This window comes from Rattus norvegicus, chromosome 20 (genome assembly GCF_036323735.1).
Source record: "Rattus norvegicus strain BN/NHsdMcwi chromosome 20, GRCr8, whole genome shotgun sequence".
NCBI lineage: Eukaryota > Metazoa > Chordata > Mammalia > Rodentia > Muridae > Rattus > Rattus norvegicus.
The window spans coordinates 32,913,566-32,940,042 of NC_086038.1; the positions used below are offsets into that span (position 1 = coordinate 32,913,566).

The 26,477-nt window shown below is 40.8% G+C and overlaps 1 protein-coding gene across 2 annotated transcripts in view; it reads left to right on the plus strand.

Moving 5' to 3' along the window:
• Slc35f1 (solute carrier family 35, member F1) overlaps positions 1-26,477 on the plus strand; it is a 388,376-nt gene that overhangs the window by 340,475 nt on the left and 21,424 nt on the right. For both annotated transcript variants that reach the window (NM_001109338.1, XM_039099032.2), the window contains exons 4-6: positions 4,578-4,737; positions 18,488-18,644; positions 20,613-20,665. In NM_001109338.1, the coding sequence (NP_001102808.1) occupies positions 4,578-4,737; positions 18,488-18,644; positions 20,613-20,665 (370 nt within the window). The remainder of the gene's footprint in view (positions 1-4,577; positions 4,738-18,487; positions 18,645-20,612; positions 20,666-26,477) is intronic.

The window sequence follows — 26,477 nt, forward strand, 5'->3', positions numbered from 1 at the left end:
TGTTCCACCAGGATCTGCTGAGTGTCCTGGAAATGGTATAGGGAGTTAGGAGAGACCACAGCAGGTAGTCTGCTCCAGAGATGGGGTGAGACTAGGGGATTGGATTTGGAAGAGAGGAGGGAGAGAATAAGGTTTACCATTAGCCTACCTCCTTTCTTGGCTGACATGACTAATGTGTTCCCAGGGGATCTCTAACCAGATCTAAACATATATGAAGTAAATAATAGAGTCTATAAAAATAATGTTCTTAGTAAGAACAAAAGGAAAGGTACACAGTATCAGTCTACAGTGGAGATTCAATCTGGGTTGAGATTCAATCTCATGGTTACATGGGCAGCCTAAATGTGGCTCTGCATTGGGTTGAGCAGGACTGCTATGGAACGATGGCACGTCAGAGGATGCTCAGCAGGAAGAACCTGGGGAAGGAAGGTAGAGATGGGGTTCCCTTGGGCAGCTAGGGCTTCCTCCTGGAGCTTCCCATGCTGAAGCTGGCATTCAGCTTCTATATGAATAAGCCCAAAGCACCAGAAGGCCAGCAGACTTGATCTCTTGCTTCTGCTAGCTCTCCCCACACCTCCGCTCTGGGTCTTCCATGTTCTAGCATCTACCTTTCGAGGTCCCTAAATATCTGGTATTTTGTAAATGAAGCCAAGCCCTGCCTCTCACCCATACAACTGATCCCCTCAGAAGTGTGGGTATCTCAAGTAAACTAAAAGGTGAAGTATAGAGCCCAGGAAAATGGGCATAGCATAAGAAAGAGTAAACTTGAGTAGATACTGACAGAGAGTGATGGTGTGTGTGTGTGTGTGTGTGTGTGTGTGTGTGTGTGTGTGTGTTTAGGTATATAGGCTTATAACCAAGCATGATTAAAGACTGTAGGCAAAGATACAGTGGAAAGATAGTCAGAAATGAGTGGAAATGAGAAAGTGAGAAAGATAGCTGAAAGTTAAATGCTGCTGCAACCCACACATGCACACATGTACACATATACATATATGTACACATACACATGCACACACACACACACACACACACACACACACACACACACACACACACATTCTTTATCCCCAGAACAATGTCAACAAATACATCAACGTTCTATAAGTTGTACTTGAATCGTGACCTCAGGATCTAGAAACTGGTATTTTATGCCCAATTCTAAAAATAATAGGTTCTACTCCTGGGATTCCAGCTTTCTTACTGACGAAATTGAGACAATCCATTGCACCTTTAATGGGTCCTTTACAAACCATAAGAGCAAGCAAAGGAAACATCAATAAACATAGAAAACTCAAGGTGTGAACAATAGCCTTGGTGCTGTCTCCATGACTTTGAAGAATCTGTCCATACTGCTGTCAATAACAAAGTCAGAGAAGAGGTGCCCAGTCCCTATAGAAGGAGGCCTTTCGGTATGAGGGGAGTAAATTAGTTTAAATCCTTAAGGGAGGAAGCTGCTGTGTAAATCCAAGAACAGTGCACAATTTTTGTAGTATTGTACGCTTTGTTCTTTGTGTTGTCTTCTGAGAAAGGTCTTCCTGCTAAGGCTAGCCCAGAACTCATGATACCTACCTCTGCTTCTATCTCCTGAGTGCTCTGATATAGACTTTTGCATCACGCCCAGTTCCAAAATGCTTTTTATATTCCTTGATATTTTTTTTCAGAGTGTAGCATGGTCATAAAATGTGATTTTTATATCTTCTTGAATGGAGAAATAGGTTTAAAGACAGCTAATACCTTTTCCGTGCAAGGAGCTAAGATTTATTGACTCAAAATAAATAAAAAAAGAAACAGAAAAACAAAAATCCTTTGTTACAGGTTATTTCTGAGAAGGATATGAGAGCCAGTTCTGCATGAAGGGAAGACCATTATGTTCAAAGTCTAATGGGGGAAGATCTATTTTTCTACTGAACTCATATTTTCACATTTCTTATTGGAATAATTGTTTTGGTCAAAGATCTTTGTCTCTCTTTGCATTTATTCATGCTGCTAACAATTTTAAATCATGTTCCTTTAGATCTTGCTTTCACATTTAAAAATGCTGAAGCATTCATTGGCCTTTGAAACCAAGGAATGAGCCTTCCCGTCCTTGAGGACTTTGCTTTGAATCTGGCTCTGTTTAAGCTAAAGCAAGTTTGATCTTGTTACCCACAATTTTCCATGCTTTTGGAGTGAGCAGTAATTGCAATGAACACAAATTTCTCCAAAATATGTAAAGACTATGAAGAGTATTACTTTTGAAAGATAATTCATATAAGCTGTTTGGTGACAGAATTAGAGGCGAGCTTGCTCACATTTCCTTACTTAACAGTCCCAGTAGTGGACAGCTCTGTCTGTTTTATTATGATCTGAGCAGAGGCTTCACTAAGACAATATGCTGGAGAGGGAAAAATATCACTAACAACTAATAATTGATTTACAAACTGTGGCTGCCAAAAAGCTCCTTATCTGTAGTGACAGACACCACGGCCAGGCCTCAGCTGTAGCAGCTCAATAGAGGTGCCATTGATTTCTACTAAAATACTGTTTGGAAGCATCGTAATTCATATCTACTTTTGATACCACTGTTAGACCTTCAATGTATCACGCTCTTGGCATTTATCTTGCGAGTGTCCAACTTTCAAAACTGGATCTTAGTGCTTCTACCCTGGGGAAATGCTACCCTGAAATGGTGTTGATAAATGTGTAGGAATGCTTGAAGGGCAAGGGTATGAATGGTAACTTTCTTCAGAGATAAGGGGCAGTCTTGCAAAATCAAGAATTGAACCTGAACTCCAAATGCTACTAATGACGTGGATTACCTCTCATGTCCCTTCTGGAAGTCAGAGATGTGTCCATAGTCCAAGGACCATTACCGAGCCCCAACTCTGTGCTAAACACCAAGCTTCTCTCGAACAAGCATCATGTGAACCCCAGCTTGATGATACTTTTATTTCCTTTCTCTTCTTTTTAAACACTTTTCTTCCTTGGTTCCACTTGATACTTACAAATGAAGGGTCTCATACCCACACCATGGTGCTGCAGCCTCCAGGGCTCACCAAGCGCTCTGGTGTTTCCAGTAAATGCTGAGAGAAAAAAAGGCTCACTTGGGCCCTGCTCAAAGCCTGGATGATATACTACTAGTCTGCCCTCAATGATTCATGAATGGGGTTCCTTCAGCTCTGTGGGAAGATTCCTTTCAGCCAGATGCCATCCCAACTGAATGGCAAATAGTGAAATATTTCAACTTAATCCAATCAGTTTTAATTTGCAAAGTGAAACAGTGATTCTATTGTGTGCAGTGGACAATTTTCATTGGCAAACTAAAATTCCATTACATGGCATCTGAAGCCAGTTGTAAAATCTAACATTGTGCATATAATTACATCAGATAGGTCATTAACTTGCATTGTTAATTTAACCATGCAGGGAACAACTATGGGCTTTTCAGAACAATACCACCAACTGCTGCTGCTTGTATAGATCCCCTTCAGGAGTGCTGTGCTCCCTGAGATGAGTCCCCAGTCCTCACAATGCTCTTTGTGTGACATTCATATGGTCCGTCCACATTGTAGCTCTGTCAGCTTATAACCACCCCGAAGATGATTGGGTACTCTGACTGATGTTATTTGGCAGGAGAGCAGTCTAACATAGAGAGATGCATGAGGCTCTGTCCACATCACAAATGTCTTTGGGGATGTCGGGGATTCTGAGTGCTCCTCATGCTGCCAATTGACTAGTCTGACATTTGGAAATACCATGTAAATAACTAAACCTTTCTCAGAGGCTGAGTTTTGATGCTTCAGATCCTTAGAAATCTGTGTGTCCTTGTTCAGTAACTACTATCAGAGCTTTCTACTGATGGCCAGGGAGGCCTGAGAGTGTTGTTGTTTTTTCTAACAGGACACGGAGTTCTCCTGGGTGTGTGCTTGCCCAATGCCATAAAGCAGGGGCTCTGGGGCTCTGCATAGGATTCCTCTCCTGTCACCATGTTGTCTCTCCACCTCACCAAGGGTACCAGCTCTCAGGGATTCATATCAGGTGGAATCACTCTATTTTTGCACTAATACTTACAGTGATATTAAAAGAGAAACAACAATTATCAGATTAAGTAATTTTCTGTATTACAAGGGAGATAATTGCCCAAGAAAAAGTAAGTACACATTTTCTAAGTTCTATTAATTTGCCAAACATTTGTAAACAAACCTGTGGCCTCACCTTTCATTTCCATATCTACCCCTGAAGTGTTGGATCCGTGTAAAATGGCTCAAAGTATTTTCCCATGCCCCAAATGACCTCAAGAACATTGTCAGGGTTCTGATGATGGGCCACAGAGCTGGCTGGACACAGAAGAGGACAGGAGAATCTTCACCCCCATCCAGTCTTATCCGTTTATCATTGTCCTTTCCTTCAATTCTTAGAGATGTTAATGATTAAATGAGGAACAAAGCTGCCTTGTGTCTGAGGGAGCTTTAACCACCTCTGCGCTGGCTCTGAATGAGTGGTCTCCAGGAAAGAGCTTTCTGACAGAGCTCAACCTTTCCTTGTATGCTGTCTCCCCTGACTCTCACTATGGTTTCTCTTGCTGCTCCCAATAGCTCCTGGACTGCTTTGTGATCCCAGTGGTGATTTTGCTCTCCTGGTTCTTCCTGCTGATCCGGTACAAGGCCGTGCATTTCATTGGCATCGTGGTCTGCATCCTGGGCATGGGCTGCATGGTGGGAGCAGATGTGCTTGTGGGAAGGCACCAGGGAGCAGGTGAGTCTTGGAGTGGTCACCAAGTCATGGAGCTCTATGAGTGACCTGAGTTGTTTCTACCAAACACACGTAGAAACCGGACTTCTATGAACGTGGTTCTTCCTGTGGTAGATTCCTGTTCATGTTTTCCCTCCACACCCAAAGTAATAGCACAGAGAAGGCCCTGGTACATATGCCTTGGGCGAATATAAGATGTAAAATTCAGAGACAGTCACACAATTGTTAAAACTAAGGTTACCATCTATGTGGAGGGGAGTTTTGAAGGTCAGAGCTGCTGGCCTGGAGCAGTTTTCAAACTTAGAGTGGATGAGTTAATCAGCAACTGAGCCACAAAGACTTCCCTTCTTACCCAGCCCCAACTCTGCCAAGGCAGAGAAAAACAAAATCTTCAACCTACTGGGTGAAGGTTGGTTTACAGAACAGAGAATGGGTACTTAGAGTCAGCAGACCAGAGTAGAATGTGCTGTGTTCCAGGAGCTACTGGCCATCCCATGTATGTTTTTTGTTTGAATGCATGGTTATCTGTCTTAATGTGAAGAGACATTGATCATAGCTTGGAGACGTCTCAGGCAGAACTTTGTGATTCAGTCAGCCAATTCCCGTGACTCTTCAGGGGGAACTCTGATTCCAGTGGCTTCTGGAAGGACCTTCCTAAAAGGTTTCCATTTGTGTGCTACAGAAAGAGTTTCAGAAGAGGAAAAAATGTCAGGCACACAAACTCTTTTGCCAGCATCAAAAGTAGAGTATGAAGTACTCACTTTCTAAAGGTCTTGGAATCACTCTTTCTCAGAATTGGGATGATTTGCTTTATGAGCAAGGCTGTATGAAGTCCCTGAAATGATGTCCTTTATGTTACATCTTAGTTGTTTATAGCAAAAAAAGAACCATCCTCAACTTCCTTTATAATTGAAATGAGGGAACATCAAGCCTTGGTAAAGCCAAATGAGTTATTCAAAGTCACAGACATGTGGTGGGAGGACATTCTGGGCTCCTGACCTTCCAGGCAAGTTTTCTTCCTTCTACATTGCTAACAGCTAAAACTGTCTGCAACACAGAATAAAAGAGAAATATCCTCAGTCTCCTGGACCTGTAATTGAGATGTTATGAAGACCAACCTCAGCAGATGGCTTGGAAATACACACCCACCATCTCCCCAATGTTCCCTTGAGAAACACCTGTTCTGGGACCTATTGATAGTGTATTAAAGGTCTAGCCATGTGTTTTGTACACATAGTTAGTGTTCTTGATAGTTTCTTCAGAACTCATCAGATAATATTCTGTCTGATACAATGTCTAAGCTTTCTGGGCACTATAGAAACACAGATGAAACAGAAATAGCTATCTTTAGTTAAAAAAAGCTTTGACTATTTACTCTAGCTGTCCATACTGGATATCAACTTATTCCACAGTCAATCAAGATAGCCTTCCAGTAAGTTGAAGTGTTTTGACACTAAATAATTAGTTAACTTTGAATTGATTTATGAGATTATTGACAATAATCTTGTGAAAAATGTTTTCTGGTTCTAAAGTGGTAGGAAAATAGTACTAGTTAAGAAAAGGACAACAAATTCTGGTATCCATCTGCTCCTAGAGCTAAGGCTTTCCCACGGTCCTCCATAAACAAATTCTGCCCAGAGAGAGCTGGTCTCACAGGAGTGCTCATAACTTAAGCACACAGGGCATAGGAACCATAGAACAGCTGGGGATAGGATCCTTCAGGTCTCCATCTGTGCCTAGAGCTAAGGACTTCCCATAGAACTCTGTACCCAAATGTCACCTGTAGAGAGGTGGTCTTCCAGGAGTGCTCTCACTCCTAAAATCACAGGCTCACAGACCAAGAGGAGTGACAAACTCCAGTGAGAGACAGCAAGACCAACTAACACCAGAGATAACCAGATGTCAAGAGGCAAGGACAAGAACCTAAGTAATGAAAACCAAGGCCATTTGGCATCATCAAAACCCAGTTCTCCCACCACAGCAAATCCTGGAGACCCCAATACACCAGAAAAGCAAGATTGGGTTTTAAAATCGCATCTCATGATTATGATAGAGGACTTTAAGAAGGACATGAATAACTCCCTTAAAGAAATATAGGACAACACAGGGAAACAAATAGAAGCTCTTAAAGAGGAAACACAAATTCCTTAAAGAATTACAGGAAAACATAACCAAACAGGGGAAGGAACTAAATCATCCAGAATCTAAAAATGGAAATAGAAACAATGAGGAAATCACTAAGGGAGACAAGCCTGGAGGAAGAAAACCTAGGAAAGAGATCAGGAGTCATAGATGAAAGCATCACCAACAGAATACAAGGGATAGAAGAGAGAATCTCAGGAGCAGAAGATACCATAGAAAACATTGACACAACAGTCAAAGAAAATGCAAAATGCAAAAATCTCCTAACCCAAAACATGCAGGAAATCCAGGACACAATGAGAAGACAAAACACAAGGTAGAGAAGAAAGTAAAGATTCACAACTTAAAAGGCTAGTAAATATCTTCAACAAAATTAGAGAAGAAAACTTCCCTAACCTAAAGAAAGATGTCCATAAACATATTAGAAGCCTACAGAACTCCAAATAGATTGGACCAGAATAGAAATTCCTCCTGTCACATAATAGTCAAATCACCAAATGCACAAAACAAAGAAAGAATATTAAAAGCAGTGAGGGAAAAAGGTCAAGTAACATATAAAGGCAGACCTATCAGAATCACACCAGACTTCTCACCAGAGATTATGAAATCTAGGAGATCCTGGGCAGATGTCATACAGACACTAAGAGAACACAAATGCCAGCCCAGGCTACTATATCCAGCAAAACTCTCAATTAACATAGATGGAGAAACCAATATACTCCTTGACAAAACCAAATTTACACAATGTATTTCCACAAATCCAGCCATAAAAGGATAATAGATGGAACACCTCAACACATGGAGGGAAACTATATCCTAGAAAAATCAAGAAATCAATCTTTTTGCAACAAACCCAAGAAGAGATAGCCACATAAACATAATTCCACTTCTAACACCAAAAATAGTAGGAAACAACAATCATTGGTCCCTAATATCACTCAATATCAATGGACTTAATTCCCCAATAAAAAGGCATAGACTAACAAACTGGATACAGAAAGACCTAGCATTTTGCTGCATACAGGAAACACACTTCACTGACAAAGACAGACATTTCCTCAGAGTAAAAGGCTGGGAAAAACATTTTCCAAACAAATGGTTCCAAGAAACAAGCTGGAATAGCCTATCTAATATTGAATAAAATAGACTTTCAACCAAAAGTTATCAAATAAAGATAAGGAAGAACACTTCATACTCATGAAAGGAAAAACCCACCAAGATGAAATCTCAATTCTGAATACCTATGCTCAAAAAGGAAAGGCACCCACATTCATAAAAGAAACTTTACTGAAGCTCATAGCACACATTGCAGCACACACAATAATAGTGAAAGACTAACACACCACTCTCACAGAAATCCATCAACATAATCCACTATGTAAACAAACTCAAAGATAAAAACCACAAGATCATCTCGTTAGATGTTGAGAAAGCATTTGACAAAATTAGACACTCCTTCCTGGTAAAAGTCTTAGAAAGATCAGGGATTCAAGGCCCATACCTAAATATAGTAAAAGCAATATACAGCAAACCAGTAGCCAACATCAAACTAAATGGAGAGAAATTTGAAGTAATCCCACTAAAATCAGGGACAAGACAAGGCTGCCCACTCTCTCCCTACCTATTCAATATAGTACTTGAAGTTCTAGCCAAAGCAATCAGACAACAAAAGGATATCAGAGGGATACAAATTGTAAAGGAAGAAGTCAAAATATTACGATTTGCAGACCCCAAAAGAGACCCCAAAAGTTCCACCAGAGAACTTCTACAGCTGATAAACAACTTTAGCACCATGGCCAGATATAAAATTAACTCAAACTCAAAATTATCCTCTACTCAAAGGATAAACAGTCTGAGAAAGAAATTAAGGAAATGACATCCTTCACAATAATCTCAAATAATATAAAATACCTCGGTGTGACTCTAACCAAGCAAGTGAAAGATCCGGATCCATATGACAAGACCTTCAAATATCTGAAGAAAAATATCAAAGAAGATCTCAGAATATGGAAAGATCTCCCATGCTCATGGTTTGGCAAGAGTAATATAGTAAAAATGGCCAATTTGCTGAAAACAATCTACAGATTCTATGCAATCCCCATCAAAATTCCTATTCAATTCTTTACAGTTAGAAAGAGCAATTTGCAAATTCATTTGGAATAACAAAAACCCAGGATAGCGAAAACTATACTCAAGAATAAAAGAACTTCTGGGGTAATCACCATCCCTGACTTCAAGCAGTATTACAGAGCAATAGTGATAAAACCTGTATGGTATTGGTGCAGAGACAGGCAGGTAGATCAGTGGAATAGAATGAAAACCAATCCATTCTTATCTCTTTGTACAAAGCAAAGTCCAAGTGAATGAAAAACCTCTACATAAAACCAGATACAATGAAAAGAATAAAAGTGAAAGTGGGGAAGAGCTTCAAACACATGGGCACTGGGGAAAATTTCCTGAATAGAATACCAATGGTTTATGCTCTAAGAGCGACAAATGGGACCTCATAAAATTGAAAAGCTTCTGTAAGGCAAAGGACATGGTCAATAGGACAAAAATGGCAACCAACATACTGGGAAAAGATCTTTACCAATCCTATATCTAATAAAGGACTAATGTTTAATAAATAAAAAAAGAAGTTAGACTCTAGAGAACCTAATCACTGTATTAAAAAATGGGATACAGAGCTAAACAAAGAATTCTCAGCTGAGGAATATAGAATGGCTGAGAAGCGCCTAAAGAAATGTTCAACATCCTTAGTCATCAGGAAAATGCAAGACAAATCAACCCTGAGATTCTACCTCACAACAATCAGAATGGCTAAAACCAAAAACTCAGTTGACAGCAGAAGCTGTTGAGGATGTGAAGAAAGAGGAACACTCCTCCATTGTTGGTGGGATTTCAAGCTGGTACAACCTTTCTGAAAATCAGTCTGGCAGTTCCTCAGAAAATTGGACATAGTACTACCTCAGGACCTAGCTATACCACTCCTGGGCATATACCCAAAAGATGCTCCAACATACAACAAAGACACATGCTCCACTATGTTCATAGCAGCCTTATTTATAATAGCCAGAAGCTGGAAAGAACCCAGATGCCCTTCAACAGAGGAATGGATACAGAAAATGTGGTACATCTGTACAATGGAGTACTACTCAGCTATTAAACATTGACTTCATGAATTTCACAGGCAAATGGATGGAACTAGAAAATACCATCCTGAGTGAAGTAACCCAGTCACAAAAGAACATATATGGTGTGCACTCCCTGATAAGTGAATATTAGTCCCAAAGCTAGAAATACCCAAGATATAATTCACAGACCATATGAAGCTCACAAAGAAGGAAGACCAAAGTGTGGATGCTTCACTCATTTTCAGAAGAGGGAACAAAATACTCATGGAAGGTAGAGGTTTGGGAGGAAGAGAGGAGGGTAAGAGGAAAAAGTTAGCAGGATCAAGTATGAGAGGAGACAAGGTTTATATACAGAGGGTCAAGAATTTGAACAGAGATTTGTAGCAATGGGGAATGGGGAACCAGTGGGTAGACATGAGCAAGTCCTGGATGCTAGGAAAGCAAGAGGCTCCCAGGACCCAACAGAGATGAGATTAGTTGAAATGCTCAACAAAATGGAGAGAAAACCTATAGAGATCATATCCAGATGTAAGGCAAGGCTCCAGGTTGAAGGATGAGGCCACCCACCCTTCTCAAAATTTTAACCCAGAATTTCTCCTGTCTAAAGGAAATACATGGACAAAGAGTGGAGCAGAGACTAAAGGGAAGGCCATCCAGTACTGCCCCACCTGGGAATCCATCCCATATGGAGCCACCAAACCCAGTCACTATTGCCAATGCCAAGAAGTGCTTGCTGACAGGAGCCTGATATAGATGTCTCCTAAAAGGCTCTGCCAGAGACTTACTGATATAGACGAAGATGCTTGCAGCTACTATCAGACTGAGCATGGGATCCCAATGGAGGAGTTAGAGAAAGGACTGAAGGAGTTGAAGGGGTTTGCAACACCATAGGAAAAACAAAAATATCCACCAACCAGACCCCCTAGAGCTCCCATGGACTAAACCACCATCCAAAGAGTACACATGGAGGGACCCATGGTCCCACCACATATGTAGCAGAAGATGGCATTGTCTGGCATCAATAGGAGAAGTCCTTGGTCTTGTGAAGGATCAATACCCCAGTGTAGGGGAATGCCAGGGTGGTGAGGTGGGAGTGGGTGGGTGGGAGGGGGAGCATCCTCACAGAAGTAAGGGAAGGGGAGATGAGAGAGGTGGAAACCTGGAAAGGGGATAACACTTGAAATGTAAATACATAAAATATCCAATAAAAAAGAAAGGAAAGAAAGGTCAACAAATCCAGTTGTGAGTGATTTGTTAAGTGATCCCTTATGATTGAAATGAAGATATGGCTAAACCATGGTGAAGTATCCTGATGCTGTCCCCATGGACCTGCATGAGACCTATGGCATTGCCTTCTGTGGCATGCAAATCCGCAGTGATAACAGAACTAAATCTTATCAATATAGAGCATGCTCTGTGTTACTAAAATGGTGCACAAGAGTGTGGATGGATGCATCAAGACCTGCCCAATACAAAACTCATGGACTCATTGACTGCACATACTTTATCGCTATAAAATATTAAATTGGGCAGAGAGCTCAACTATCATGTTTTTAAAAACACACTGGTTCTGTAAGCAATATAATTTTAAAATGTGTATGCCTTATTACTAAAATTATCCCACTATTTTCTACCTTTATAGCACAGTGAGTTCAAATGCATTAACCAGCCAAGATCACCTGGCTTTTCGGAAATACTTTGGGGTATTCACAAGATCTTTAATGAGTCATTTGACTCAGATAAATCCTTATTATCGTATTGGGAGCTTTTCAAAGGGAAAGAGAATATCTGGCTTCGTTTTTTATTATGTTATTTAAATCCTGTTTCTGCTTAACTTAAGATTTTGACAATTCCATCCCCAAATACATTGATTTTAGCCCATTTACAATTAATTTGACCTCATTGTAATTAGTTGTCCTATTTTTTTCTACCATCTTTCTTCCTCTGCTAACCAGGAATTCCTCCTTCATTTAAGTCTGGGTGAAGGAACTTACTCAGATATCAGGCATTGCATTAAAAAAAATAGGTCCAGTTTCAGAATGAAGGACCGGAGTGCATGCTGATGACAAAACTCCCCCATCTTGTTTGCCTACTGAAGACACTGGTCAAAGGACAGTACCCAAGCCTCTGGCATGGGAGGCCTCACTTTGACACCCATGAAGTGCCTATCATGGGTACAGCCAGTCACCCACCATAAGAACTTTCTACACCATTAAACTCTACAAACGTATATTTTTTTGTCAAGTTGGGAAGTACAAACAGCGAGCCTAATAGCTAGAGGCTCTTCTGTCACTTAGGTCCCGTCTGCCTCAGAAGGCTCTCTGAAAAACCATTCTTGTTCCTGCTGATGTGACTGGCAGAAGATACCCAGTAGACACTGGGAATGTTAGGAATGTTGGAGCGTGTAAACATGGTTCAGTAGAGACCCAGAGATCCTCCACGATGGCCCCTACTTTTCTAACTTGTGGATATAAAGAGAAAGAATGATAGCAATAAGATGAATAAAAAAATGAAAATCATGTTCTATTCTAAAACATATTGCTTCTTCTAAAAGTAACCCCTTTATACTAACTGCATCTCTTAGTTCATTTGTGATGGTGTTAACAATTTATTATTAGTTGTAATTTTATATTTGTTTTGAGGAAAAGAAAATACTTTTACAGAGCCAGACTACTCAACACAATCAAATAAAAGTGACATTTTTGTTGACCGCTCCCCACTGCAAGGGACCTTCCCATCGGTTATCTCATTTTAACTTAACATTGAAAAAATTCTCATGTTTCATCCTCAAAATTCATGGTAAACTGTGTCACTCAGATGTAAAATCTTTGCAATATTTTCCTATTCCACACTGTTCTTATTTTTCCATAATTGCATCTTTTTATATGAAAGTCTTTTTAAAACAGAGTAATTGACCTTCCTAGATTGCCCAGGATGGTGGGTTGATCCGATTTGAGATTTTAAAGTCAAAATTGAGTCCCATAAAAACAAGATAGTTGGTCCACTATTTAAAACTCCAATGTGTTTGAAAGAATCGGTACATTTTTATTAAGGGACCTAGCAGATTTCTAATACTCCACAGTGTAACACAGGTTCTTGAATTCGTGACAACTCAATGATTTTTAGATAAACTTGACTCTTCTTCTAGTAACACATGTAGAAAATGTTTATCTAAAAATGTTTCTGCTAGTTAAAAATATAGTAGAGAAAACTAAACCTTGAAAGCCAATTATGAAAGGGTTAATTAGAAACGGGGAGCAGCCCAGAATGAAAAATGTCCAACTCATAGACAAAGATAGTTATTCAGACGGAATGAAGCTAATGCCTTTTAAAAACATCATTTATGAGCAAGTAGTGTAACATATGCTAAACATTTCCTATGTACTATTTTATTCTTGCAATAATAACAATTTAAGATAAAGAAAATAAAATACAAGGGAGACTCTGTAGTTCATCACAGGTGTGATTTCTTCCACTCTACCAGAATCTAAAGCTATCACCACTCAAAACATTGCCATGTGATGGACCCAAACATTTTCTGCCTGACAATTCACTTAGACATTTTTGGGAATTTTAAAATGGTGTAGCATAGTAGATTGTTATGGAAATGCATAGTGGAAGGGAACTCTTCCCTTCATGGCACGCAAGAAACAAAGAAAAAGAGAAGAGGAAGGGACTGGTCTTAATATACTCTTTAAGGGCTCACCCCAGAAGACTTAACATCTGTCTGATGGGTGATCTTTCCTAGTAGTTACACTTCCTGTCTAGAAAGTAGGTCTTCACACACTGACCTTCCGGAATATTTAGTACTGTAGCCCATGCTATAAAATAACTTGAAAGCAACTTAAAAACTGATTAGTAGAATTACTAGTAAAAATAATAAATAATATGTAATACTTTAATATGAAATTATATGCAATTGTATTATTATTAAACTTACCATTAAATCAATGAAGATTTTAAAGTACTGATAAGTACATTTCTTTCAGTGGGCCATTCTAAAGACTAGCTGTAACTCTAAAGATGGGAGCAGAGGGCTCTGTTGTTTTACCAGAGGACCTGAACTTGATTCCCAGCACCCACATCTGCCATCCGACAGCTGCCTGTAACCCCAGCTGCTGCATATGACATCCACGTGTGCATGTAGATAAAATTAAGTCTTAAAAGATAAACAACTGAAGAAGGCTATTCACTAAAAGCAGTGTCCATCTTTTAGGACTTTAAAAGAATAGACTGATGTCTCTTTTATCCTCTTAAAATATTCCATTATGATTTTGTTTTCCTGAATCCATTCATGTAAAATTAATTTTGCTAAGAGTTCTACTAAGAAGCCCGTCTGTATTTCCCTACTGCAACAATAATTGGTATTCATAACGATGACTGCATGTCATGACAAGATTCTGAAATGTTTCCCGAATGAAACGTGACTAAAAGAATTCTACGTGCTTTAGAATTCTACGTATGGACCGTGTCAAGTTCAAACATTTGTATACTTCCATAGCTGACACATAAAGACTAACCAGTTGCTAAAGATTTCCCTGTCACAGAAACTTCATTTCTCTCCCAGCGGTGCCCAGGGAGCTCGCCCTAGGTCTGCTTTCTCATCAGGGCTTCGTTAAGTTCTGCTCATCTGCTGAATAGTGATGGCAGCTCCCCAAAGACTCAAGGAAATCTTGCAGCCCTCCAAGAATCAAGTCCTCAGTTTCATTCCCTTGAGAATAACTCCACCAAGCTGTTGTCTTGTCTTTCAGAGTCTCTTCCTCTCTTTCCCTCCAGTCCTTAACAGGTGTAGGAAGTTGCCTGGAAAAGGGTGATGGTATTTAGCATAGAGATAACCTGAGGTGACCAAATAAAGAAGTTCATGCCAACACTGCTTTCATTAATATAATTCTTCTATCTATAGGACGTTCCGTGCTCCCCAATGAGTAGAAAGTGCCCACTTCTACAGTTTTAGGGTTGTTCAGATGATCTCAGCATTCAAAGGTTTTCTAGATGAGTTTCTTCCTGAAGATTACTGTTGTAGTGAACACCCCTCCCATCCTTCTCTCCTCCTCCAGAGCTATGCGTCTGCCAAGCAGGTAGCTGCCCCACTGGATGCACAGAGTCAGAAGTCACTAGAGTAGTGGCTAGAGTACCACTAGAGTACCAGTCCAGTAAGGCTGGGCTGATCACACAGCTTATGTTCATTCTCTCTCGTCATGGCTTCTATTTACACTGCCTGAAATGGGAAGAGTTTCCCAAACTATAGGATAAAGTATATATTAAAAAATTGGACAGAACCAACTCAAACCAAGTTTTAAAAAACTGCTTTTAATTTGAAAAAAAGAAATCACTAATATCATGGTGAATTTATATGTTTATATATAAAACATAGAAGTTAAATTTATATAAATACATATTTATATATATTATATTTATATATTTTTTCATTCTTATTTTATTTTTTTAACTTTACATCCTGCTCACTGCCACTCCCCATCTTCCCCTCCCACAAGCCTTCTCCTATCTCACCTTCCCCCTGGGTATCCCCTCCCTATCCTGGCACTTCAAGTCTCTGCAAGGCTCGGTGCTTCCTCTCCCACTGAGGCAGACAAGGCAGCTCAACAAGAACACATCCCACAGACCAGCAACAGCTTTGGGGTTAGTCCTCACTCCCATTGTTCAGGACCCACATGAAGACCAAGCTGCACATCTTCTAAACATGTGCAGGGAGGCCTGGGTCCAGCCAGTGTATGTTCTTTGGTTGATGATTCAGACTCTGAGAGCCCCAAGGATCCAAGTTAGTTAACTCTGTTGGTCTTCCTGTGGACTTCCTATCCCCTTCCGAATCCACAATCCTTCCTCCTATTCTTCATAAGAGTCCCCAAGTTCTATCCACTGTTTGGCTGTGGGGGTCTGTATCGGTCTGAGTCAGCTGCTAGGTGGGGCCTCTCAGAAGATAGCATGTTCCTGTCTGAAATCATAACAGAGCATCATTACTAATGTCAGGAGTTAGTGCTTGCCCATGGGACGGCTCTCAAGTTGGGCCAGTTATTTGATAGCCATTCCCTTAGTCTCTACTCCCATCCCTGCATTTCTTGTAAATTGGATTAATTTGAGGTTGAAAGTTTTGTGGGTGGGTTGGTGTCTCTATAACTCAGGTTCCTGCCTGGCTACAGGAGGTGGCTTCTTCAGGCTCCATATCCCTTATGCTGTGAGTCACAGAGAAGGTTACCCCTATTGATTCTTGGGTACCTCTCTTATCCAAGGTCTCTGTTTTGTCCTGGAGATGCCTCCCACCTCCTCACTCCTGTCAATTGCAGATTTCCATTGATTTTTATGGCCATCTGGCCAAATCTTCTGTCCTTCCCCATACCTGATCCTGAACCTCCCCCCACTCTCCTCTCTACCTCTTTCCCCTCCCAGTTCCCTTCCTCTGTCTGCCTCTTATGACTATTTTATTCCCCCTTCTCAGTGAGATACAAGCATCCTCATTTGTGCCTTTCTTCTTGGTTAGATTCTTTGGCTCTGTATTTTTTGGCTAATATTTGCTTATAAGTGACTACATATCATGTATGTCCTTTGGGGACTGGGTTACCTCACTCAGGATGATATTCACAAGTTCCATCCAGTTACCTGCAACATTCGTGATGTCTTTGTTTTTAGTAGCTCCATCTGGTTCCATTTTGTAGATGTCCCACATTTTCTTTATTCATTCTTCAGTTGAGGAACATCTAGGTTGTTTCCAGTTTCTGGCTACTAATAGAATAAAGCTGCTATGAACAACCTTGAGCAAATGTCTTTGTGGGATGTTGGAACATCTTTCAGGTATATGTACAGGTGTTATATAGCTGGGTCTTGAGGTAGAACTATTCCCATTTTTAATTGGGTTATTTGAATTGTTGGTGTCTAACTTCTTGAGTTCTTTGTAAATTTTGGATATTAGCCCTCTGTTAGATGTAGAGTTGGTGAAGATTCTTTCCCAATCTGTAGGCTCCTGTTTTGTCCTATTGACAGTGTCCTTTGCCTTACAGAACCTTTGCAGTTTTGTGAGGTCTCATTTATTAATTGTTAATCTTAGAGATTGAGCCATTGGTGTTCTGTTCAGGAAGTTGACTCCTCTACCAATGCATTCAAGGTTATTTCCCACTTTCTTTTCTATGAGATTTAGTGTATCCAGTTGTCTTGGGTTTTACTGCTGTGAACAGACACCATGACCAAGGCAACTCTTAATAAGGACAACATTTAATTGCAGTCAGCTTACAGGTTCAGAGACTCAGTCCATTATCATCAATGCAGGAGCATCCAGGCAGGCATGGCGCAGGAGGAGCTGAGAGTTTGATATTTTCAACTGAAGGCTGCTAGGAGAAGACTGGTTTCTAGGCAACTAGGATGAGGATCTTAAAGTCCATGCCCACAGTGACACACCTACTCCAACAAGGCCACAATTCCTAATAGTGCCATTCCCTGGGCCAAGCATATAAAAAGCACCATACCAGTTTTATGTTGAGGTCATTCAGCCACTTGGACTTCAGTTTTGTGCAGGGTAATAAGTGTGGATCCATTTTCATTCTTCTACATGTAGACCTCCAGTTAGACCAGCACCATTTGTTGAAGATGCCTTATTATTTCTATTGTATGGTTTTGGCTTCTTTATCAAAAATCAAGTGTCCATAGGTCTGTGGATTTATTTCTGGGTCCTCAATTCAATTCAATTGCATTGATTAATGTGTCTGTCTCTGTATCAATACCATGCAGTTTTTATCACTATTGCTCTATATTACAACTTAAGATCAGGGATGGTGACTCCTCCTGAAGTTCTTTTATTGTTGAGAATTGTTTTGGCTATCCTGGGTATTTTGTTTTTTCCATATGAAGTTGAGAATTATTCTTTCAAGGTCTATAAAAATTGTGTTGGAATTTTGATGCGAATTGCATTTATGTGTGTGTGTATGTGTGTGTACATACAAATATACACACACACGTGTGTGTGTGTGTGTGTGTGTGTGTGTGTGTGTGTGTGTGTCTTTTGTTCATTCTGAAGTTGTGTCTGGGAAGTAGAAATCTTATAATCCCTGTCAGCCCCCTTGTGCACATTCTGTCTATGGTCAAAAACATAGTGTTGACTACTGTCATGCCTGCATAGAAGATGGTAGAAAATGATTGTCAGGTTTATAATAGATTCCTAAAACAGCTGAAAAATGCCCTGAAACAAAAATAATATGCATACATATTAGTATACATTTCCAGAATCATTCCTAGACAGAGATGTGGGTTTTGAAGGGAAACTTCCAGTTTTATGAAGATAGGTAGCTTTTTTATATTCCAGCATATCTAAAAACACATAGTTTAAAAATCTTTACATGATTTTGGTTGGAAATTGCTAGTCATCTTATGAAAGTGTCGAGAAAATAGAAAAAAGAAACTCGTTTTTCTGGTGCCAGATTCTCATTGAGAAAATTTTTTCTGAGGCTCCATGTGTTTTCTTTGTTTCCTAGGGGAAAATAAGCTGGTAGGGGACCTTCTGGTCTTAGGAGGAGCCACACTGTACGGGATCTCAAACGTCTGGGAAGAATCCATCATCCGAACTCTGAGCCGTGTGGAGTTCCTGGGAATGATTGGTCTCTTTGGTGCATTTTTCAGTGGAATTCAGTTGTGAGTAAGAATAACAAAGAACACAACAGCTGTAAGAAGTGTGCTTTATTTTTACAGGTCTTAGCCTTAGAGTGTAAAAACCAAGGCAGAAAAGCTATCACCAAACTCCCACACGAAGATCTCATTAAATCTACCAACTATATCCTTATTGATAAATTATTTCCAAACTAAATAAGTATATTATAAATTATTATAAAACATTTCACAGGTTTGGATGATGATTTTTCCGGAGATAATTAAAAGTATATACATTCTCAGGGAGTGGGCTATCAATTATAAAGATGTTATAAGCAAGGACAAATGTTGGGATTTGATACACTTTTGATATACTTCTAATAGGGTATGTGTGTTTATTAGTGACAGCCGCTAAGAAATTTCTATTTTAAAATTAGAGTTTTACTAGAGAGATGGCTCATCAGTTTAAACCCTATGCTCTTCCAGAGAACCAGGGTTCAATACTCAGCACCCATTTGGAAGCTCAACAATCCTCCACGACTCTAGTCCTAGGAGATCTGATGCCCTCTTCTGGCCTCTTGACTACAAGGCATACATGTGGTGCCCAGCTGTACATGCAGACAAATAGCCATACATGAAATAAAATGAAACAATTTTTAAAAATTGCCCTTTTATAGGTGCTCTTTATTGCCTATGTGTTTGCAAGAATTTCAAATCCAACTATCAGAATTTGGTATTCTCTTTAAAAATGTAGGGACATCTAAAACTGAGATTCACTTAATGCCAAAAAGAGAAGTGAACCAGATTTTCAATATTTCCAAAGTTGGAGCAGAAGTCCTTTCTTGATGCATTATCTAGACCCTCAGAATCTGCTGTAAATAAAGCATAATTTCTACTAGTAAAGAGCACAGTTAAATCATGTGAGGAGTGAGGTCTAATTTCACCAAGTAAGCAATAGTTATTCCATGCAATTCCTTTCCACAAAACAAACACTTTGCAACTGTATAGGTTTGTTGTCAGAAATTACTTGAGGAAAATACTTTGGTATCACCTGATATCACATTTTGAATATAGGATGTTTTCAGCACATTTCTCAAAATCTAAGTGTCCTGAAATATTGGTGTGACTCTCTAGCAGACAAGACATTGAAATGGGGAAGCTGGAGATTTATTAGAGGTTCATTATGAAAGTGTAATGGCACCGTAAAGGATTTTTTAGATCAGTCATCCATCACCAACATGTTATAGATAGATGGTTCATTTTATGCATTATTATTGTTATTGGATCCACAATAGATACCCAGAGATTCATTGCTCTTTGCTTGGTCTTACTTTATTATACCTAATGGAGGTCTATAGGATGCACTCCTGCAAAAATAGTCTTGTGTTGTAAATGAGATATATCGAGTGTACACTGGACCCAAGCCCTTGCTTGCAGAGTAGTTAAAATGGTGCCAACCGCACCTTCTATTCTGCCTCCACAGAGTGATTCTCAGAGTTCAGTCCTTGGACCAGCAACACTGCCATGGCTCCAGAATTGCTCATCAGCGATGTGCTTCCCTGAGACCCCCAAGTCTTACTGAATCTGAAGGTCTAGGGAAGAGGCCCCAGAGGCAGTGGTTTGACACACTCTCCAAATGCCTATGAGACGCAAATGCCTGCGTAACTCTGAGAGGCACTGCTCTATTGAATGTTTAGTGAGCAAACTGATCAAACCTGGACGCATGGAGTTTTCTGAACCTTATAGTTTGCTTCCCCAAAGCACAAGTGAACAAAAAGAAACTAAACCCTAAAAGCCTGTTTGGTTGAGAACAGTGAGGTTTAAATTCTCCCAGACCCTGACTGCTGCTGGCCACACCTTTCTCTCCTTTCAGGGAGAGACCATGGGCTGCCCCTGAAGGGGCCAATTCATTTCTGAAGTTCAATTGGTTGCTTTAATGGTTGTGTAGATATGGTGAATGACAGGGGAAAAAAAAGACCCAACCTGTGTGATTGTCTTGTCTTGACTCAACAGAGCCATCATGGAACATAAGGAGCTGTTGAAGGTGCCGTGGGATTGGCAAATAGGTAAGGATTTGCCCCTTTAAGATGGGTTCTTTGTTTATTTGGTTGGTTTTGTTATTATTGTTGTTTTGCTTTTTGTAAATCTGAGAATTTCGTCTTAAAAGTTGTATAGCTAGGGATGGATGGGACAGACAAGGAGGGAATTTGGAATGACAGGTGACAAAAGAAGACGAAATTACTTTGCCATATTGGAAGTCCTTCATACAACAAGACTGGGTTTCCTGAATCTCCTCATGCCCTGCTTGGGCTTCTGACAGTTAGCACTGTCAAGGTGTTTTATGGAAGACACAGAAGTGTGCTATTAGGTTAAAGACCAACCGGAAAAGAAATGCCCAAGGCAGTAGTGGTGCAGAAAGGAGAGCAATTTGCTCCAGACAAGAGATACAGAATTGATGTGATCATTAAAAAGCAGCACCTTGGTAAAGGGGAAAACTGAACTTTACAAAAGGCATGAGAAGAAACAACATACTAGGCATTCCGGGCTCTTTGGAACCTTTTCAGAAGGGAACCCTTAGACTTAAGTAATTGTTACTTGATCTTTAACTGGCCTTGGAAATACTAGCCAGCCATTTAACTACTCAGTAGATACCTGGGACATCTTAGATTTTACCTGCTTCTAAAATCACTTTCTTCTAAAAACTTTTAGGGTATGGATTTCAGATCCTCGATGATATTGTTATCACCTAGGAGGCAAGACTAGGAAAAAGCTTCCCTCAGTTTTCTCAAGAATTTTTGTCTTCAGGCAAAGGGTCCCAGTAGTGACCATGACTTGAGTTCAGGCCAAGTAGGACAGTTCTGGAAAAATATGAGCAGAATGAGTGTAAATGAGGGTTGGGGGCAGATGGGTGCTGCCCCGCTACCTCCAATAGAGGTATGAGTAGAAGGGAGTGTCTCAGCATGTTTTACTTCCACTGGGAAAAAGATTCTTGACATATTCCATTGCACCACTGTCTCCATCCCCAGCCTATAAGCTTCGAGAATGTTTTACTACCGCTATGATGCCCTCTGGTGGCTGAATGAGGGACAGAAGTTTATATGATGTATGACGAAGGGGTTCTCTCAGTGACTTCAGACCAGGGCTAACCAGCCTTTATGTTTGTTCCAGAGTCCTCCATTTGTTTCTTTCTCGGGGATGAACAGGAAATGCTATAATGAAATGGAAATCAATAGAGAGGAGGGAGAGGAACAGGAGAGGGGGGCAGTTGGGAAAGAAACCAGGTACAGGGACCAGAAGCCTTTGCCTTTGTGACTCTTAAACGTGATTCATGCTTCCCAGCACTTCGCATACAGTGATCTGGAAGGATAAATTAATTCAATATTGATGGTAATGGCCATAATCAAAAGGAATTCATCCTCTAATTATGTAGATGTCCTGTACATGTCTGCTGAGAGTTTGTCATGATTCAGCGTTTAGTTAAATGTGTCACCACAAGGTAGTTTTATCCTAAGCTCTCATATTGCCATTAAGACGTCAGTCCCCTGCAGCCCAAGATGATGAAGACTGTGCAGAAGGATCATATCACAGGGCCACCAAATTAATTCCCGGTTGGAAACAAGGTTGAAATGGCCTAGATATTGAATCAAGTATTCATTTTTTTCCCTTTCTGGAGCCCTTGTATACTTGGAGTGGAGATTTTATACCACAGCCACCTTTGTTCTTGTGAGCTCATGATGACCAACTACAGGGTCTGGTGGTCTATCTCAGTCTGGGCATGTGACATTCCGTCCATCACTGGTCATTAAATGAGCAGGTGAGGGAAGAGCATCAGACGAGACGGCTCTCGGCTGTCACGACAAGAACAGAGGGAAGCAGGAAAGAGCAAAGCAGAGACCCGAGACCACTGTCTTCTGAGGAACTGAGAAACGACAGAGCAGCCACTAAGCTTAAGGACTTGAGCTCAGTGTCAGGGTGACGCTAGAGAAGGTTAACCTTTCCCTCACAGACTTCAGGAGCTCCAGGTCTGATGATCAGTTCCCAGTAAAACATAAACCCACACACACACACACACACACACACGGAAGGTAGAATAGATTCCAAGAGTATCTTCATTTACCATTATCGGTCATAGACGTCTCCCAATCTCTCTCTACCTCCGACTCTACTAGACCTCATAGAATCTATGAGTCAGCTCCTATGTTAGCAGAGTGGAAGTAGGAAGAGAAATGCTTTCTGCTTTCTGCATAGGAAGCTCTTTCTAATGTGTGCACTAGTTTTAAGATGGAGTTACTTAAAGCACGATGATTGCTTTCGTCACTTTGTTTTACTCACTTTGCTTTACTCTACTTAGCAAAAGGACTGCTTGTGATTATTTAATCAGTAAACTCACATAAAATATAGGACATCGCTGAGCTCTCCTAGAAATGTTAGCTCACAGCCAGAAATCTAGTAAACAATGTAAATATACCCTTTATCACATGTTCCAGCCCGTGTCAATGGGTAGACGAAATGATGTGGAAGTCAACTGTGGAAGAAAGGGTGTTCTGGGGGCCAATAGGCATAGGTTTGGCTTACATGGAGGTGCCTTTTCACTTCTGATGCTGATGACTGTTTTGTTACCTTACCTGGCAATGGGAATCACATGGTCCCAGAGCAGGGAGGTCCTAAGAGTTCTTAGGAATGCACTGAGGAGTGCCGGGAAGATGGCTCAGTAGGCAAGGTGATGGCTGAAAGAAGTATGAGGATCTGAGCCCCAGAACTCAGGTAAAAAGCCAGGCGTGGTGCCCTGGCAGGCAGAGCCAGGTAGATCCCTGGGCCTTGCTGTCCAGTTAGTCTAGCTAAATTTGATGGCCTCTGAGTTCCTCGAGACTTTCTGTCTCAAATGAAAAAATTGGAGAGCAATGGAGAAGACACTTGATGTTGGTCTTTGATCTATACATGTGCGAGTGTGCACACATGTGCACACCACGCATACACAGACACACACACACACACTCACATACTCACAGAAAGAGAGACAGATAGAGACAGACAGGCAGACCGATGTATACACAGACATGCAGCAGGATGTATGAGATTGAAACTTACATCTGGGTTTCTGAGGTGGGCTCACTAGGTTTTCAGTTTCCTGTGATAAAACTAATCTGCATTGTCTTAGCATGTCCAGATAGTCCAGTGCTCTTGATAGGTTTGCCCTAATACATGTGTTCTGAGATATCATTTTATCTTGCTACTATTAATAAAAATGTTTGCCTAGTGCATACAAAGGAAAGACAGAACACCAGTAAGTCCTCAAAGGAAAAGGGGAGAGAAAATCCATGTGGCATAGACACATACTATAGGCACACATATACACCTACACAAAATAAACTAGCCATTTGTCAACAGGATATCCCTTCTCCCCTCATCAGAAAAAACTCATCTATAGAGAGTTCTGTCAGACTGCCCAGTAGGGCTAGCTTCTTGGCCTGCTTCTCATAGATCAATGTCTTCCCCACCTTCTGCTCTGCTGCACGTAAAACTGTGCCCTGAGGCTGGGCACATTTGGTAAGTGAGAGGCAGTAGAGAGCTGAGAGGGAGAGAAGAAAGAAAGCAGGAGTCTATCCCTGTTCTATACTACTCATGAACAGGTCTCCAGAAACGGTGGTCTCCTTGTGATGACCCCTATGGCACTCCTCTAATTTCTGACCCTAGGTAATATGGCTTCTGCTTTTATTTCGCCACATCATGTGGAATAATTTATAGCTATTGCGAATCTCCGGCTGCCTCTCCATCTCTGTTTCTCCTATCCTCATTCAAATACATTTGTAGCATGTGCTCTACTAAATGCCCTCTGTTCAGTCTGGTATCAGCTGTGTTTCTTGACCAACACGGTCAATAAGTTCATCTCCTGTTCATCTAAAAACAATAGAAACAACATTGACGTTGCTTTGCTTTGGAGATTAGCTAATGCGTATACCACCATGACACATAGTAAAGACCCCATCAGGATTAGCCACTAGGGTTCTTTTCTGTTTTTCTACCTTAAATCTCTTCCCTGCATGAGAGTAAGAGAAACCAAACTTTAAACTTAGTTAGAAAACACGTTTCAGATGAGAAATTGTCATATATGCATTCTGTCTGTAAACGTAATCATTATGTAGTTGCTAGCCAAAAATATTTCATTGGTTTGATCATGTCTACTGATTGAAAATTCTCCACAGACAACAAATCGGGTCCTGGTTGCTAACATCTATTAAGGACCTAATGTCTATCCCAGACCAGTGGATGGGTGAGGTGCGGTAGTCCCTCATCCCAGCTCTGTCGCCTGATGTGCTTTATGTCTGTGCTTCACTCACAGAATAGGATATCCATCCATACATGCACTATCTGGCTTAATAGAAGAATCAATTATAAATAGCAGTACATGCTCTGCTCTGCCACCAACATCTAACTTCAGCAACTTTATGAAATATACTTAGAACCTTTCAGCCGGAGCAGTCCTGACTTGGTCTTATTACTAATGTGAGGGCCTACTATATAGCTGTGTTCCTACTCTGCTTATCTCAAAGCTTTGGTTTCAAAGCTGTGCGTCTTCTCTCAGCGTGCTCATGATGCGTCCAGAACTCCACTGGACAGATCCGCATGCGCGATGAGTAATTCTCTAAACCAACCTGACCAAACAGTGCTACACGTCCACTGAAAACCTGGTCCTCTCGTTGCTCTCACCGTCTCAGGAAATGGCACCAAAATTCACCATTTGCTGCAGTAGAGAGCCAGTCACCTCCTTGATGCCCTCCTTTCCCGTACTGCTCATTGCCAAGCCTCCAATAAGCTGGCACAGTAGTCACAGACCCAGACACTTTCCTTTTCTCCCCAAGTGAACCAATAGCCTTGCTTCCTGGACAGAGATGCTACTCTTCTCACATCCCTCTTCTCATCCCTTCCTCATTCCATTCCTCCTCCAAAGAGTAGCCAAAGTCATCTTTTTAAAATGTAGATCAGATTATGTTAGATCACTGGTACAGAATGCTCGGGATATTGATGCCGCAATTGCAAATTTCTTTCTAAGACATACAGGACTTTATGTGGTCCGCCAGCCTCCCTGGTTTCTCTACCTCATTCCTGTGATTCAGTCATGCTGGCTCCTAGAAGCCCCCAGAATAAACCACAACTTTATCTTCCCTGAAAATCTTTTCAGGTGATGACATCTCTGCCTAAAATATTCTTTCCAAGCCTCCTCTAATCCCCTGCTAGCCCCTCACATTCAAAGTAAATACCACATTGGCAAGGCAGCCTTACCTGGTCATCCTTCCTAAAACAAGCCCTGGCTAGTCTCGTTTAAGAAACCTTTTCTTCCCTCACCATGAGCAGCTCTGAGCTTTTTATCTATCCCTCATTTTGCTAGATTCCCAGCCCAAAGCAGAGAACTTATAGCATGCTAGATTCCCAATGAAGAATTCATTGAAAAGAAAGTGACTACAAAGCATTAGGACTCACCAGTCCACCCCAGGGTATGGTTTACCAGATAACAAGATGAATACTTAGGTTTCTAGAACTTGTTAGCACAGTCATCCTATGATCTAAATCAACAATACCCAAGACAGAGAAGCAGGCAGGCAGGCAGGCAGGCTGATAGATAGACAGGCAGGAAGGCAGAGAAAGAAAGAAAGAAAGAAAGAAAGAAAGAAAGAAAGAAAGAAAGAAAGAAAGAAAGAAAGAAAGATGGACAGAGGGAGGGAGGGAGAGAGAGAAGGAAGGAAAGGAAAGAAGGAAGGAAGGAGGGAAGGAAGGAAGGAGGGAAGGAAGGAAGGAGGGAAGGAAGGAAGGAGGAAAGGAAGGAAGGAATGAAGGCAGACAGGCTCTAGTATATCTGGACTGTATTCTACCCAAATTTGA